Source organism: Lingula anatina, chromosome 1, assembly GCF_051362555.1.
Source record: "Lingula anatina isolate TDL-2025a chromosome 1, LinAna3.0, whole genome shotgun sequence".
Taxonomy (NCBI): domain Eukaryota; kingdom Metazoa; phylum Brachiopoda; class Lingulata; order Lingulida; family Lingulidae; genus Lingula; species Lingula anatina.
In genome coordinates this window covers 5,383,321-5,399,829 of record NC_141767.1, presented here as the reverse complement: position 1 = coordinate 5,399,829, position 16,509 = coordinate 5,383,321, and the positions used below count along the sequence as shown (strand labels likewise).

Sequence of the window (16,509 nt, the reverse complement as noted above, 5' to 3'; positions counted from 1 at the left end):
ATATAGGTGCCGCCTACTCCAATTTCACCGTTAACGCACGTGTTCTTATTTTCCCGCTATAGATACCAGGGGAATTTCGTATTTTTTTTTTTCAAAATATCTCGACCTTAGCTAAGGTCACACAGTCACCCAGTAGGTGTGTCGCCTCATATTTCTGTCATTCCTGTTCTTATCCACACGCAATTACTATTTTGTAATGTCAGTGATGCGAGATTTTTCTTCTTGAAACGACACGCAGAGTTCTGTTGGAAACAATACATTTGGTTTATGTGTTCCGAGGGGCCCACTGAATTCCTACACGTTTGCCCTATTGAATTCCAAATGCCCTTTACGTATTTTTCTTTTCTTTTTTTCAAAATTTTTTCAGGCTTTTGCCAAGTGTGCACTTTCATACAATTTTGCACACTGTATAAACTGCTTCATAGACATTCAGACTGTTACAAAAGAAAGTATAGAAAGATAAATGTAAATGAAATGCCATAAATATAAAGAATTCTTATGATTTTTTAATATTCATTAATTTAAACAATAATTAAAAAAATAAAAGAAAGAATAACATATTTGCAATATATGTTGCATACTAATAGAATAAAATTTATTAGCATGTTTTTCAACAATACAGCATGTGTCATTCTTTTTATCATGTCTTCAATCTGAGTAAACTACCGACAACAAATCTGATTAACAGTTACATCACAATTATCGATAGATTACTGTGATTGTGGCATTTGTTCCAAACTTCATCTCGAGACAAAAATAATTCTAACATTTATAATCGCATGTTATATTTCTTTGGCATTCCGTATATAGTCTCCCACCACAAAAAAAAAAAAAAAAAAAAAAAAAAAAAAAAAACAGTTTGAGAGAAACGAAACTCTTTATCATTCCCAACAAATTGCATGATCGCTTCTGAATGCAAGTAACTATCTTTTGTTCTGTTATCTTATTTGATCAAAATGTAAATTTGTTGGACTTGAACAGAAGATTGTCATTGCCTCATGAACCACAATTCTTATGTTGACGAAAAGCAAATGTTTTCATTATTTAGTCTTGGTATTCATTGACTATGATCTATGAAGAATAAAACTTCGACAACTTGTCGACATTTTCCTACGCCGGAGGTTTTAACAAAAACCCCACCCAGGAAGGCAATGTTACATGATCTACACCGTATATGCTTCGACACGTCTTACTCTACCCTCTACCAGGGCCACAGTTATTATTGTAGACATTTTTGACTGAGAGCCAAAATGACTGTCTATTTATCTATAGACATATCGGTGAATATCTGGAAAATCAACCTGTCGCTCTGGTAGAGGGTAGTCTTACTCTACCGTTACTCTAAAATACATCAAATTTTAAACTGATTTATCGTAAGATGATCTTTAGACAGGTGTGAAGTTGTAGACTATATGTTTAATTTACAGCCACATATCTGTGAAGAACACTTTCAAAGTCCAGATGCTGTTTAGTTACTAGACCTGTCTGAAGTACTATTGTGTTACGACTGACCAACTAAAAGAGGAACTCAAACACGAGAAAGAAGAGCAATATTGAGAGAAAGTGAGAGAAGAAAAGAAACTGAAAACTAGACATCGGAGATGGCTTACTAACAGACATTAAATAAAGTAGGGTGCCTGTATATTAAAAGGATGAAGAGGGTCATCGTGTTCACTGCTGTGGATAATACCCCTAACCCCACATGTTACGAAGCCCTTCTCGTGGCATCCATCCAGATCGTTTACTCAAGGTGTGTGTACGAGTAGTAACATGTTCGTTTGAAATCTCCTTATTCAAGGGACTGCTACCTGTTTCTGTATTAGTCTCATTGTCAACGCCATGATCGAAAACCTTTTCTTCAAACTCGTTCGACAATGTTTTAGTGTTTGGATTATTTCCAACTTCCGCCTTTATTAAACTGGTTAAATCTTTACCCCAAAGTTTCATGGAGTTCCACTTGTTAAAGGCATCTTCATAGTCATGCTGACTTTGGCCAGAATCACGTTTCCCCCATAATTTCATTGACCTCCAGCGTTTGGATGGATCAAAGCCAATTTTTGTGGCCCAAGGATTTTTGCCAATCCAACTTCTTTTGCCATCCTGTATCCAGGAGTCGCTTTTGGCAGAATCAAGATCACGCAGGCTATCTGAGGCTCGCTTTTTGCCCCATAACTTCATGCCGGAGTTCCACGGCCTCTTCACACCGCCGGCTGTGTTACTGACTAAATCAACATCATCGTCGACCATGTCACGTTTGCCCCACAGTTTTATGCCCCCGGACTTCCAAGACCTTTTGCTATCTACATCTATACTGTGCTTACGGTAAAGGTACGGGTAGTTGTTGCTCTCACTTTCATATCCTGACGAGTCTCTTTTTCCCCAAAGTTTCATCCCTTTGCCATTCCATGGTCGCTTTTCGTCGTTTTCGCTACGTTTTCCCCACAGTTTCATGCCTTTTGCGTTCCACCCTCTTTTTTCATTCAAGGCGTTATGTTGTACGCTGTCCCTTTTGCCCCAAAGTTTCATTTCTTTTGAGTTCCATTTGCGTTTGTTGCTAAGTTCATCAATTATTTCGCCATCCATGCGTTTACCCCAAACCTTCATACCGTTTGAGTTCCACTGGCGTTTTTCGTTGATGTCAGCCTCAACAGAATTATCACGCTTTCCCCATAGTTTCATGCTTTTCGAGCTCCATGGCCGTTTTTCATATTCTAGACCGTCTTTTTGTTCGTTGCGCTTCCCCCATAGCTTCATATTTTTTGAACTCCAAGAGCGTTTGTTGTTTTCTTCTTCATCTTGGTCCACATCTCGTTTTCCCCAAACTTTTAAACTTTTGGAGTTCCATGAACGCTTGTCATCTTCGCGCTTTCCCCAAAGCTTCATATTCTTTGAACTCCAACTCTTTTTATCGTGTTGATCATCGAAGGTGTTATCACGTTTCCCCCAAAGTTTCATGGCATTGCCGGACCATGAACGTTTCAGATCACGTTCTTTTTGTTTCCAATCCATATTTTCGCCTAGTTTTTTCAAATCGGCGTCTCGGCTTTCTTCCATTTCTTTATCAAACGGCCGTTTGCCCCACAGTTTCATGCCGCCAGATTTCCAACTGCGTATAACATTATTGGTTAATTGAAAGTCTGTTTTTTCCTTTGTTTTGTTGTTATCATCCGTTTTCTCCAGCGAACGTCTCCGAAGACGAAGTGCGTGTGGATCCTCCATATCTTCCGAATAAAAATATGGAGATCGTTTGCCCCACATTGTCATAGATTTACTCCACTGTCTTTTAAGAGGTTCGTTTCTCATGATGTTATTTTCAAGTTTGTTAAATAAGTACTCCAAACGTTTTAGACTTACGGCTTGTGATTGATATCGGTGAGAATTTTCTTCTTCTTGTGAATCGTTTGGTATCACTATGTCTTCTTCGATGTATCTTCCGTATGGCGCTTGGTCGAGGTTTTGTGCATCTCTAAGCATTTGAGAGTTGATCACACAGTGTACCAAAGGTGAACTTAAAACCATCAAAGTAAGGAAGAACGTTATTGTCAGGGAGTCAGCTGTAATGGCCGCCATGATGCCTGGTACTGAAATGAAAAGTAAAGAACAGCTTCAGTGAAACAGCACTTCAATTTAACAAGTAGAGGCATTCGAAACAGCATTAAGTACGTCGTTCAATGATGCTGAGTGGTAGCTCTACGGATCCTTAGAATACAATTACTTCTGGAGAGGTTTTTAGTAATTATAGGCTCTTGGCAAGAGCGCTAATTAAATTCATGATAGAGATGATACTTCTTCAATGTTAATCGGGACAAACAATGAAATCACACATAGTGTAGTATTGCTCCACGCCGTTCTCTAGATATTGATAACTCTTTCACCGCTGGTATCCAACTGATACATTATTTAAAAAAAAACTGTAAAATGTCGCAAGCATGACTGTGAAGAGGCTTCTCCGGAATCCTAATTAAGTAACAGAATTCGTTTCTGTGTTGAAAAGCCGGTATAAACCGGAAATAGAGAGTAAACGTGGGTGCGAACCAACCCAATGGAGTGTCCCGCTTTACGTGACCAGATTTTCTCCTGAGGTTTACCAGTCTTTAGAAACCAGAGATCGCCTTCCAGTGTCCTTCCTGTCACAACAAGAATAAGGCAAAACGGGCTCACTGGGTATTGGCAGTAATTCAATACGTTATCGAGAGACTCGCCAGAACAAAAAGGAAGAAGTGATAAGGAGGAATTGTAATATCCTTTGCCATTTTATTATGAGATTCTTAACTCTGGATTGACATCATTCTGAGCTGAAAGGTTTTGAAGGTTGCACAATAGCAAAAAGGAAATTTAAGTTCGGACTGTACCTGACAGGACTCACGGGGCAGTCAGCTATTCGAATTGTATGTGCCGACATTGATTCTACAAGTTAGAGTTTGTAGACAAGAACTGAACGTATTCAGGAAGTGTCTCTCCCCCCTTTTCTCTCTCTCTCTCTCTCTCTCTCTCTCCACCAACTACATGTAAATCCTTCATCGTATTCTTTTGTATTTGGTCTCTCGCTGGCATGTAATTGTATAATGACATTTACAAAGAGACTTTAACCTTAAAAATCTCAAATACCTAAACTAGAATTTGCGAAGAAACAATGCATTTATAATATGCATATTGCTTTCTCAGAGCTTCTTTACTTTAACGTGTAAGAACCCCCCACTTATATCATTGCTAATGGTTTCTTTGTAATCTTGCTTAAGTACCGGATATGTCGGGAAAGATATCTTTTTATTATTTGATTGTTATTTTTTTCATTATAATTATATCGTGCAATACTTGATGTAAATCTATAATGTAGGCAGCTCTTAGTTTTCTTGGTAGTTCCCCATAAGTGTAGACAAATGTAATTGTACCAAATAGGCATCCGAAACAAATGGTAGATTTCAACAATGATTTTACTTTAAATTATTTTCAAGTTTGATATGTACACGAGTACGCCCACAAAGCTGTAATTAAATGCACATGATTCGTATATGAATCCCGCCATGCTTTACCATAACAATGCAATTACGAAGAGATAATGATGTTCTGTTGATGGAAAAACAAATGCAATTTTACTTCATCTGCTTCAGTTGTCTTAACTATTAAAGGTCTTTCTTCTTCGGAAACTGGTATCGTCATAGCTAGGTCTAATGTTCAATTAGCCCTCAGGGGAATCCTATACATTATCCGGAATATGCAGTATCATCACTGCTCACTTATCCTGACTTACGATAGAAGTAGTGGTCTAAAACTGATCTGATCTACTGTTACTTTATAAACATCACATTACAGGTTTTACTTAAACAAAGAACGCATGGAACGGCACTTTTCTATTTACCCTCTCTCTCTTAACAAGTTTTATGTCTTTTATCTACACTGTCACCCTCCCCCGCTTGTTTGGCCGCATGTCTTATTAATTCCACACTTTCATACAAAACACAGGGAATTGCTACGTGTGCTGAGTGGCACTCAACATTCAGTGCACTCAATCGTTTTACATCGGCGGGAAGCTCACCTTTTATCGACTAAATTTTCTTTCTGCAAGCGGATAACATTACACCAAACGTTTAAACTTATATTTGTCGTTTCAGTGACTCCATACAAAAAATGCAATTTCCCGAATAGCGAACTATAAGGAAATGCATAACAATATGACCCAAAGGGCTTTATTTAAGTTAAGGGTTCGGTCTATTAATTGCATAGTACCTCTTGGGTTGTCTCAAACACCATTGGAATCTATTATTAATTATAAAATCCATCCTATATAAACAAAGAGGGGCCTACCGTACAATAGGCTGGCTATATTCGTGTCAGAATGGTTTTGGAGTACTTTGTACTAGAGTACAGAGCTGCAAACCAGACAGAATAATCTAGAAATAGCTCGTTACCTTTGCCAAATTGTATGGGGATTTAATTAGTAAATTTGTGACAATAAAACTTAATAAATAGATCTTTACTGAAAACTTACTATATTACCATGGGGTTGATGCTACCGCATCTTTACTTTACCTTAAAGAAATGCCACATTTACAAGATTTATTCACTTTTTGAGTAACCCGAGTACTAATATTACTTTCTCTTCTCCAGCAGCCGAACCATTTTCATGAATTCATTGTTAGCTGGTACTAACTAGAAGGATCACCATTCATCTATGTCTGCGCCAACTTTTAGTAAACTTGGTTAACAAACATAACCTTTAGTTTCTACACGTCCTGAGTTTTAGGGCAGCTTGATCGATACGTATTTGTCACTCACTTTAAAAGATACCGGTTCTTGGACATTTAGCAATATTATCTGTAAAGAAAATCTGAAGCTCAGCGAACTGGTATAATTTTACCATAGATATTGAGTTAAGAAAACAATGCTCTAAAAGTTAAATATAATGCTCGGACACGAAGAACTTCATTCTGTGCTTCCATCATTCAAATTGTTGAAGATCAAATCTGTTCCGAATTCTTCAGCTTTGGCCAAACTAATTGCCAAGTTATGGCGTATCATTCAATGTGCCATATGTACACGAGTACCATATAGTGTGCCATATATTTAAGATTTAACTTCTAGTACCATTTTTTATAAATAATTTATATTCATCTCGTCTTTAGTATTTAAACAAAAACCTTAAGAATATATAGACATAGATACCAAAGAGGATATCTAAACTATAATAACGGTATTCGAAAAAAATTCCATTAAAACTGCATATGCAGCTGACGTCATACAAGGTCAGTGAGCCCCCGGCCACAATAGATTATGTGATATACGACCATCCCAAGACGAATGTTTCTCATTTCAGTATTTAATTAAACCTTAAATGAGCTCATGAGGCAATTGTTTACTGTCCAATGTCCTCTGGTAGTGCCATTTCGTAACGTGCCAGTAGGAGTGTTTCCAGTGAGATATTAGCAATTAAATGTTTTCTATTTAATCAAGAGACGCAGCTTTATTAATTGCAATGTTGATGACACACTGCCAGTAAGGGCCAATATCTGCCAAAACAAGAGAAATACGAGTTCATCATCCATTTATGTCAATTTGTGTCGTTTTTGAAACAAATTAAACCTGCGGTCGTTTTCATCCGGAAGCTGCAAGACGGCTACAAGCAGCCCTATAGGAGGGGGTTTATTTCTGTAGTTTATGCAACGCGTATGAGGTGATGGACTCGAGAAGCAGGTGAATGGCCTGAAAAAGTGACCATGAAGGCGATTAGGATCCAAATTCCACTATATCGGATGGGGGGGGGGGGGGGGGGTAAGGGCCACCTTTTTGTACTTGGAGATGAACTCGGCTCTTGACATATTTAAATGACCTAAATAAGTATTTTATACAAATAGCCTGAAATTTTGGGGTCCCCTATGCGAAGCGTGGGGTGGGGTGGACCCCTTGTGGAGGGTAAGGTGGGGTGGACTCCCCCCCCCCCCCTTTCTAGCGTCCCCTACGCCTGTGCACGGAGATGCCGAGTCAAAATGAATAGTTTTCTCTGGCTTTGTAACAAAAATCTTATCCTCAAGGGACGAGAGCAGCTTAGCCAATTACTATTAAAGAAATTGAAGTGGGGTCTACCCACAACATGTTCCCATCAATATGGCAGGAGAACAATTCGATCGTAAATAAGCCTGATAATCAGAAAATGGCTTAGCATATAATCAACTCATTGGAATCTCGATACAAAATTGTTTCATCGACCACAAGGGTGTCTTTTTCACGTCCGTTGTGATCAGTAGTTTATTAGTTGACTGTTCTGAATTCAATTGCTGAACAAGAACAGATTAGTCGTGCCGGAAAGAGTTAAACCTGACACCTGCAAGTGTATAATCAGTTTATCATGCTTTTTTTCTCTCATTCTAATTCTGGTGTCGAATACTCTGCACAGACACGCAACACTGCCCTTGTAGCTGCTGATGATGTACATTTTGTATGCTAACAAGAGAAAGAAATAGCCTTTGTATTTCCCGATGAAGGCTGAACTGCTTGCTGTATTTTATAGCTGCAGACGCAGCAAGGCTCACGTAAGACATCTGAGATGAAGTATTTTACAAAGGAGAATGTTAAAAGACAAGCCCGCAGTTCTGAAAAGTTCAGATCTGGGGACGATGTATGCCTTTGTTCTGCGTACATGCAATGTCTTACATGCAGCTTGTGTCCATTTACAACATCAATTTTGTTCAATAAAACTCCGAAGACGTAGGTAAAATCATTACATTGGGTATTTGTAACGTGTTAAATGATGCTAGGTGAAAGAAAATTAAATTACGCGCAGTTGCCTATTTAGGTGTTTTAGAGAAACCTATTCTTAAAAAAAGTGGCACTTCCACTTCCCAGTCAAAATCCATATCCTTGTGCTTTAGTTTGGAAGGAAATGCCCATATAATTGTTTAAACGTCATGTTAGGGTTACATTCGGTACATTTTTTCATCAGTAAAAGTTAATTGAAAGGACAGCTGCCAGTGTGACGTCACTTCCCATGGTACGTACAGGTGCCCCAATGGAGGCTTCTGTCTAGCGCTAATAATCTCGGCAAGTACGCCTCTACGGAACATGTCTCTTTCCAATGAGGACAAAACACTGTTTTTTCTTTTATCTATCAATGCCAAAATATGATAGACTTAATAAATACAAATACGTTTGAAACACTGCCCCCCTCAAATGCGTGCTGTCCCAAATTTGCAATTGATGATTTTGTAAAACTTTCAGTAATCTACTGAAATGTTTTATCTGATTAATCATTTTGCCTGCATTTTGACATTTGAGGCATAACACAACATCTAGGAGAAACCCTCGTGAGGTTTTGGCATCAAAATAACAAATTACCATCGACATTTTCTACTGTTTACCTACCGATTCTCTACCGAGCGCCAAGCTCCGACTTCACTTCACATCTACCTTTATAAACCTTTTCTGTTAGCTTAGTTCATGCAAGAACAGTTATGACGTGGATACATTTTTCTTTTTCGGTAAAAACATAATTTTGAGCAGACGCGGTGTTTTCATGACATGACAGTGACGAAAAATATAAATTCCTGGGATACAATGTATCTAAGTGAAAAATGTCGCTGGTTGTAATTTTTCATTCTGTAATTAATTTTGTCACACTTTGCTGTGGGTACAGAGTAGATGTTTACACTTTGATTTTTTGAAACAGCAAAATTTTCAGTACCGTACCTTGAAGTTTAATTTTACCTGATTTAATTTCTTTCTGTTATTTTATCAGTCTTTTAGTAAACCAATCATTCATTGTGTGAAATATATATATATATGCAGCTTTATTTTGAAATGATTCCTTTAACTGAGTCTCACCATCATCATTATCGTCATCATCACCCTCTCAAGGCGAACGCAGAGAACGTAGTAAAGGTTATAATTAAGGATGATTTCAAAATATACCCTTGCCTTACGATTTAAGGTTTTATAAAAAAAGAGACCGAGGAACTGCTGTTATGTTTTTTGACCAGCGTTCTTCGTTTTGGCAAGCCACACCATATCATAAAGCAATGACCTTTTTTTTAATTTTTTTTATACCATATGTACTTCATAGGAACTAACAAACCATTGACATCTAAATACTAGCACACTGCTAATATTTTGACAGGTCAATTGAAAAAAATCGCCTGGAAGCGTGCCTACCCGTATGTCATTCTCCATAAGTTAAAACATATCATTTTGTATTATAGTAATTTGCACGATAGGTGGGGGTCAATAAAGCTTTCCGCTAAGGAGTTGATTAGTTCAAGATTAGACTTGTGTCCGGCACAACACCATCTTATACAGGAGTCCCTTACCCTGTAGTGAGATGGATCAGGGATGATGGATTAATGAGAGGCAAATTACTTTTCAGAAAACCTGCGTCATTGGGAATCAAACATGCACTGGCTGTCCTCGATGGCAGCTATTCCGGGAACTCTGAAATTAAACCGCGTGGCACCTTTCAGACAATATGACCCGTCTTCTGTCCCTGCCGATAGTGACGTATCGACAACGTGCACCTGTCATTCATTTCACGGTTGCTACATGTACATATGTGTATGTTTTTGATTTTTGTTGTATTCCAATCTAAGGACGCGAGGATATACATGTTGATGGAACATCAAATAGCAAGCACGCTGTTTGTCTAATCCTGTGACACATTTTATCAATCTTTGTCGGATACCCTAGGTCAAGTCGATCACAGTCTCCAGCACACTGCATAGCAAAATCCATCGACTTTTAATTCGGACTGGTGACATTATTCTAAATATGAAAAATTAATTCTGTAAAGCAATCAGATCCCCCTCTAAACCTTACAAAATTAGTTTTGCACTCGTTGTGAATTTTTTGTCTGCATTTTTATTTAAAATGATATCTAAATTATAATGATAACATTTTGTGGACATTTTTGTAGATACATTCGAGTATACTATAAACAAAAAGTCTCTTCTTATACCTACATGGCTATACTGAGAAACTATATTTCAGAAAATATATATACTATAGTTTGTAACAAAACATTGAAAGCGTGTACTTTTACCTCAGACATCGGACATATCCCATTTCTTACATGTATCGAAAGCTTTCATTCCAATAAAACCATTTCGCCTGGGAATTTCTTTTTTCATATATATATCAAGAATGTTGAGTACCTTTTTACTATTTCAAAATGTAAAATGCATCATTTTTATAATCATTTACCACAACCATTTTACACAAGTATATGGTATAATCAGCTCGGTTTATAAGGAACGTTGACGATGTGTTCGACACCATGCCTTTATACGGTCAGCTGGTGATATATAAGCAATGCGCGACTTGTGGGAGAGAATGGCATATATCTGGAGGAGCGCGCACTCACATATACATTGTAAAGGATTGAATTTCTAATGTAAACCAGTCTTCATAACGCACTGAAATGGTGTTTTCGTGTTGTTTTAATCGCGATAGATTCTGCTGCCGCCAGTATCACCGGGTTAGGCAATATGTAATGTTCACGTTAAGTGCATGTACATGTACGTTCCCATATCTTCCCAACAGTATTCACAGTCCTACTTCATTATTTTGATATATAATTTTTTCATCATATCAAATGGGTATGCTGCGCTGTTTTAACGCCCTTATCTTTTCTACAATCTAATAAAATGTTTTTTTTTTCTATTAGAGACTAACTAAATCGTAGCAAAACCCAATACAATGCAATGTAAGATATATGTACAATTGGACGTGAAAGTGGATTAGTGGGCTCCCATGCATACTAGAATGCCGAGAGTGCTGTAAGGATAAAACTCATTCACATTAATCTCCTATTGGCACTAATACCCATCCATACGCTAGGGGATTCTGTTGACTAAACAAAATGGACACGGAATAGTAAAAATGTGTGTGCTGGATGAATATCAAACGGGGCGTATTCACGTTCAATTACCTGTTGAAGCTTAAAGCCAGACTTCAGAAACCCCTAATATCATTCTAGCTCCTGTTTATCAAATAGAACGTCTCCCTTTACACGGTTTAATTGGGTTTCAGTGCCCAGTACTGGGGCCGTGGTGATATCTACGGATTGGTTTTTAGAAATTTATCAGTTGACATAAAAAAAGAAGAAGAAAAAGTAAATTATCAATTGTTGATATGTGGTTGAATTTTTCCTCACAAAAATAATAAATAAATAAATAAATAAATAAATAAATAAATAAATAAAAATAAAAATAGAAAAAAGACAAGGCTTAAAATCACTTACGAACGGGGATTGAAGTAAATGACACTTGGCATGACTTGCACTTTTTGCCGCGCAAAAACTTATTTTCCCTGTAAATTAAATTAAGTCAATTGCTACCTTCCTCAAGGGCGTCTATTAAGTATTGATCAAGCTCAAAGTTTGAGAAAAAAACATAACTCTATAGAAATATAATAGTACCAAAAATGGGGGGAAATGCAAGGAAAGGAAATGTTTTCTTCTACCACGTGAAGGTGTGTTTATAGACATGAATGAAGCCTAATAAGGCACAACTGTGAGTATTATACTGACAACAAGAAGCTGGAGGCGATCGTACATCATAACACGATATTTTAAGATGGTTTTGTCGAAATATGCCCACTGCTCGGTTTTGTTTGAGAGGAAATCTGTGCAGTATGACATCAATGGAAACTTCATTAAACAATTACATTTGAATGGCATAATGGATAAACTTGCAAAAAAATATAACAGACAAATAACGTCAGCATCAATATAAAGTTTACACTCTTTACTAGCAATCAATTTTTGGCGTTACTTATTGCACTTTAATTTCACTTCGTGCTTTTCTAATGCATCCGCCAAAACATTCTGCATTGTCTTGTTCACGAGAACTTTAATGATTTCCAATATGAAACAATTTGTGTGTTTTTTGCTTAGATGACTATATTATTGAAGTAAATCTTTTTGAGTTGATTTGATACCAGTTACTAGGAAAGGTTAGTCTTTTACATGCAGATGTCAGATTACAGCGGCAAGGGAGTTTTTTTTTTCTAACAGATCTAAGAAACTACACGCAAGAGTAAGGGAGTCATGAATAAAATACTCACTTGCAAGTCAAATTGCACTAATGAGTAGAGACTTCTAATAAACAGGCATATAAAAGCATATGCCCATTGAACAATGGTTTTGAGCAGTGCTATCAAAGGATTTCGTTCTAAAGTACTTCTAATTGAATTACTAAGGCGCATAATGCTATTTTGTTTCATTGACATGTGTCAGTTTGGGACAAATTATGGATGTTGATACCAAATCAACATTTTCATGAGATTTAAGGCACAAATGCAAAAAGAGAGAGAGGTTAAATAATCCCAGTGGAATAAGTGGGTGCAAGCGTTCCCAATTTGACTTCGCATTTGAGACGTGGAACCATCAGCCTTCAAACACCATCCGTAGCGTCAGAGCTGCAGGGTATGATTTGGACAAAATAAATCTAAGAGATCCGAAACTGTCACTCTAACGTCACTGTCGTTAGTACAGTTAATACGCTCGTAGCGCAATAATAAAAGTCTTTCACAATGGCGGGCCAGTACGAGGTGGTACACGAGACACGTAGCTTTATCAAAATATAAAGCTTTTTGTTACCCTTATGTCATTTTCCTCAGAAAAACTAGGAACTGAGCTGTAGTTACTAAAGTTTGTCCTTCATCAAGTAAAAAGAAGATAGTGTATAAAATGAACGGACTAAGACCGCCTTTTCAGCCCCCAACTGGATTGGATTTTTTTCTTATCGTTTTGGTATATGCTTACACACATTTAGATAGAGTAATAATTGTCAGATATTCCAAGATTAACAATTATTCAAACGTATATAGAAAATCTTTTATATAAAATACATGGCATTAATATTCCAACCGATGATGCTAGTCGTATCGTCTATTTCTTCGTTATTCACTTACGACTAATGTTCCAATAATACTACTTTTTATTGTGATACAGCACCACAAATCGTGTCAACTCTGTTGGTGTCGATGTTATTGGGATGGTTTTGTGTAGATGTCATATTCTAAAATGCTTTAATCAATTGCTCGAGCAGCATTACAAGAACTGTTACCGCAGCTGCGCTTCTTTTACATTTGTATATCGCAGGGACACAAAGGCATGTACATGTACACAGTGTTTTATCTTGTTATACACGTTTGTATGCTGAGTCATTTTTCTCTTGCGAGACAAGACATACTAAATATGCAGTGTCGCTAGCTTATAATAACATCAGGTCGCATCAGTTTCAAGCCACACATACCGAGACGTCGTTAAGTCAGAATTTTTTTTAAGTACTATAGTGAATACCGGGAATGTAAAGATATTCATAAAATTATCCACCAGATTATATAAAAAAAAAGTTTCGTTAAATACTAAAACTATTTGTACTGAAAAGCTTTGACGCAGTAGTTTTTTTTTCCTACCAGGAATATGACGTTCAATACAAAAATGATGACCCAACTATACAACTAATTGCAAGGCAGTAATCTTTTTGCAGTTCCTTGGACAACGCCATTCTTGCTATCGTAATGATTCATTTTAACAGGGTGGAGCAACGCTCTTTAGAATTTTGGACAAGTGCCCGAATTCATTCCAAACCTGATTGACAGTACCCTGTTTACACCATTTTGTCTTCTCCGGCCAAGAAAGAAAGAAACAGTCACTGCGTCAGTAAAGGCGAATAAAACGATCATATTTCAGAAGTTGTAAAGGTAAATTCCTGGAAGATATCAACCTGTACATTATTGTAGAACAGGAGACTCCCAGGAGAATGTGCGTGTGCGGAAGATGGCACATTTATCAGTTTCTTTGGAAAATTATAGGTGAATTTCCGAAACGTTTCAATCGCGGCTTGCGCTTTGAAACTATGGTTTTTGAATAAACGCCACAGTTTAACCTAGAAAACTGTAATGCGGCAGAGGAAATATCAGTAAGAAAAATGCAGTGACATAATGGTATGAAATGGACAATTATGAGTTACCTGTTAATGTGTGCGCTTATATATTTGATAAATATACATAAAATACATCACTCTACAAGAACTTGGATAACAGGCATTATAAAATTAGTGGTAAAGTATATTAAAAATTGCAAAAAAGATGCAAATTACAATCCCTGGTAATCAAAGATACAAAAGGTATCAATGAAGATAAAACATTACCAAGAACATCAATCTAGGAGACGTCGTAAAACCGGAAACACAGATCGCTTACCGTTGCAGGTGCCCGTCTCTCTATGTGAGAACTGTCCTTAGAGATAAACACTAAAAAGTCTGGCTTTTATTGCAGAAAAATTGCCCGTTCTCCGTACCTGCCGTCTCCTCTTGTCTCCAAGTAAAGGTAACACTGACCTCGCCGACAGTTTATCTTGTACCTTAAAGTTATGACACAGTCCTGCAAGACGCTTAATTTCCTGTTTTGTTCCTCGAACGATTAGATTACTTTCAATAGCTATCAGGTTCACAGATGGCAACTGCAATTGTGGAATTGGCAATTGAGAGTTCTTCTAAACTTCACTAGCAGCTTCAGTTTTAAATGGCGCTGCTTCTTTCTGTGAGTACCGGGTTACGAATTTGGTCGGCACTTATAACAGCTACCACCCCCAGATCAGATCTCACATTGAATGACCTAAAAAATACGTGCGTATCCCTTTGAAAACAAAGTATCCAAATTAATGCCCACACAAAACAATTTTTCGTCACGGGTGAGATTCTTAGATATCAATGATGAATATGAGGCATCCGATTCCCCCAGCTGAATTCTTAATCTGATTCGCTCTGAAAAGGATGAAGCTATTTGTGCATTAAGATATTAATTAGTAACTCTACCAGTCACCAGGCTTTGGGTAATCTAGCTCGCTAATTTGCTTCTGGACAACATTTTAAACCTGTATCTTATTAAAGAAGTGCATACTTAATGTAACTGATACGTCAAACAAAGATGAGCGTTACGGGCGGATCGAAAAATCAATGTTCTTGATTGTTGGTAAAATCTTTCTAATTAGCACGGCTTCTTTGGTTTTGACTACTGCTTATCCTTACACTGTATTAAATAACGGAAGATATATCAATTATGCGAATCAAGTGCCACTTAAAATGTTTGCCCGATGGCTTTACTTGTATTTGGTATTTCTCAATCCTTGCAACACCCATGCATTCATTCTCATTAAATAAATGTAATTCAGAACTGATACAGTTTGGGCTGCCTGACGCACTTTCCTCTTAAGAAAATATAACTAAATTATCGAACGGCATCGTAAGACTTTACTTACCATATGGTCTTATACGTACGTACAATAACTCGGTATTGTTTTTCTCTACCGCAGCACTCAGTCTTCTCACAGGCACTCCGGTGACAGCTTGTTACTGTTTGGGGATGGCACAGGTAGTCATAACACGCTCCTCCTATAATTTCCTACGTCTGAAGCTGCGAAAACATTTAGTCACTATTTATACCTTTGGAAGAACAAACCATACATTTCCGTCTTTCACAATACAAAGCCAAAAGGTGGAAATTCGATGAGAACTATAAACAAGTGCACCGACTTCTGCGGCAAATATTTTCACCCACACAATCTTCTACGCATGCGACTCGGGCAATGAATGCTGCTGCTCAGTTTTCACGCCTTCTCCCCTTGTAACATTACATGTGTTTTCCAGAGGGACGCATTGCCATGTGTTGTGCTTCACACAATAACATTATTACCCTGACGTTATACCATTATCTGCTAACACTGTCATCAACCGATTGTCGTAAACCAAGTTTTTTTTCAAGTTTAACAGAATTTCCAAGTAAACGTGGAATGAAAAATAAAGTAAAAAATGAAGTACGTCTGAAGCGTGATTCTTAATGGAAAAATGCCAGACTCACTTAATTGACTTTCTGTTTTACTTTTTCCTTTCTTTTCTATCGATCTTTTATTCATTTATTCGACTATTTGTTCATTTAGATATCGAATTATCAATAATTTTATTTAATCATTCACATTTTACTTTGGAATAATCTACTCTTAAACTTAAACGGATAGCAACT

The 16,509-nt window shown here is 37.2% G+C and overlaps 1 protein-coding gene across 3 annotated transcripts; it reads right to left on the bottom strand.

Moving 5' to 3' along the window:
• Positions 1–560: 560 nt before the first annotated feature.
• LOC106176512 (uncharacterized) lies at positions 561–16,096 on the bottom strand. Of its 3 annotated transcripts, XM_013558936.2 has the most exons (3): positions 15,749–16,096; positions 14,692–15,105; positions 561–3,581 (listed from the first exon to the last, which is right to left on the bottom strand). In XM_013558936.2, the coding sequence occupies exon 3, from the start codon at positions 3,568–3,570 to the stop codon at positions 1,693–1,695; it is 1,878 nt and encodes a 625-aa protein (XP_013414390.2). In that variant the 5' UTR covers positions 3,571–3,581; positions 14,692–15,105; positions 15,749–16,096; the 3' UTR covers positions 561–1,692. The 3 variants fall into 3 exon arrangements, with proteins under 3 accessions (XP_013414390.2, XP_086857554.1, XP_013414392.2); XM_087001428.1 differs by lacking the exon at positions 15,749–16,096 and having other exon boundaries at positions 14,692–15,258; XM_013558938.2 differs by lacking the exons at positions 14,692–15,105; positions 15,749–16,096 and adding an exon at positions 3,825–4,015.
• Between the last annotated feature and the right edge of the window lie 413 nt (positions 16,097–16,509).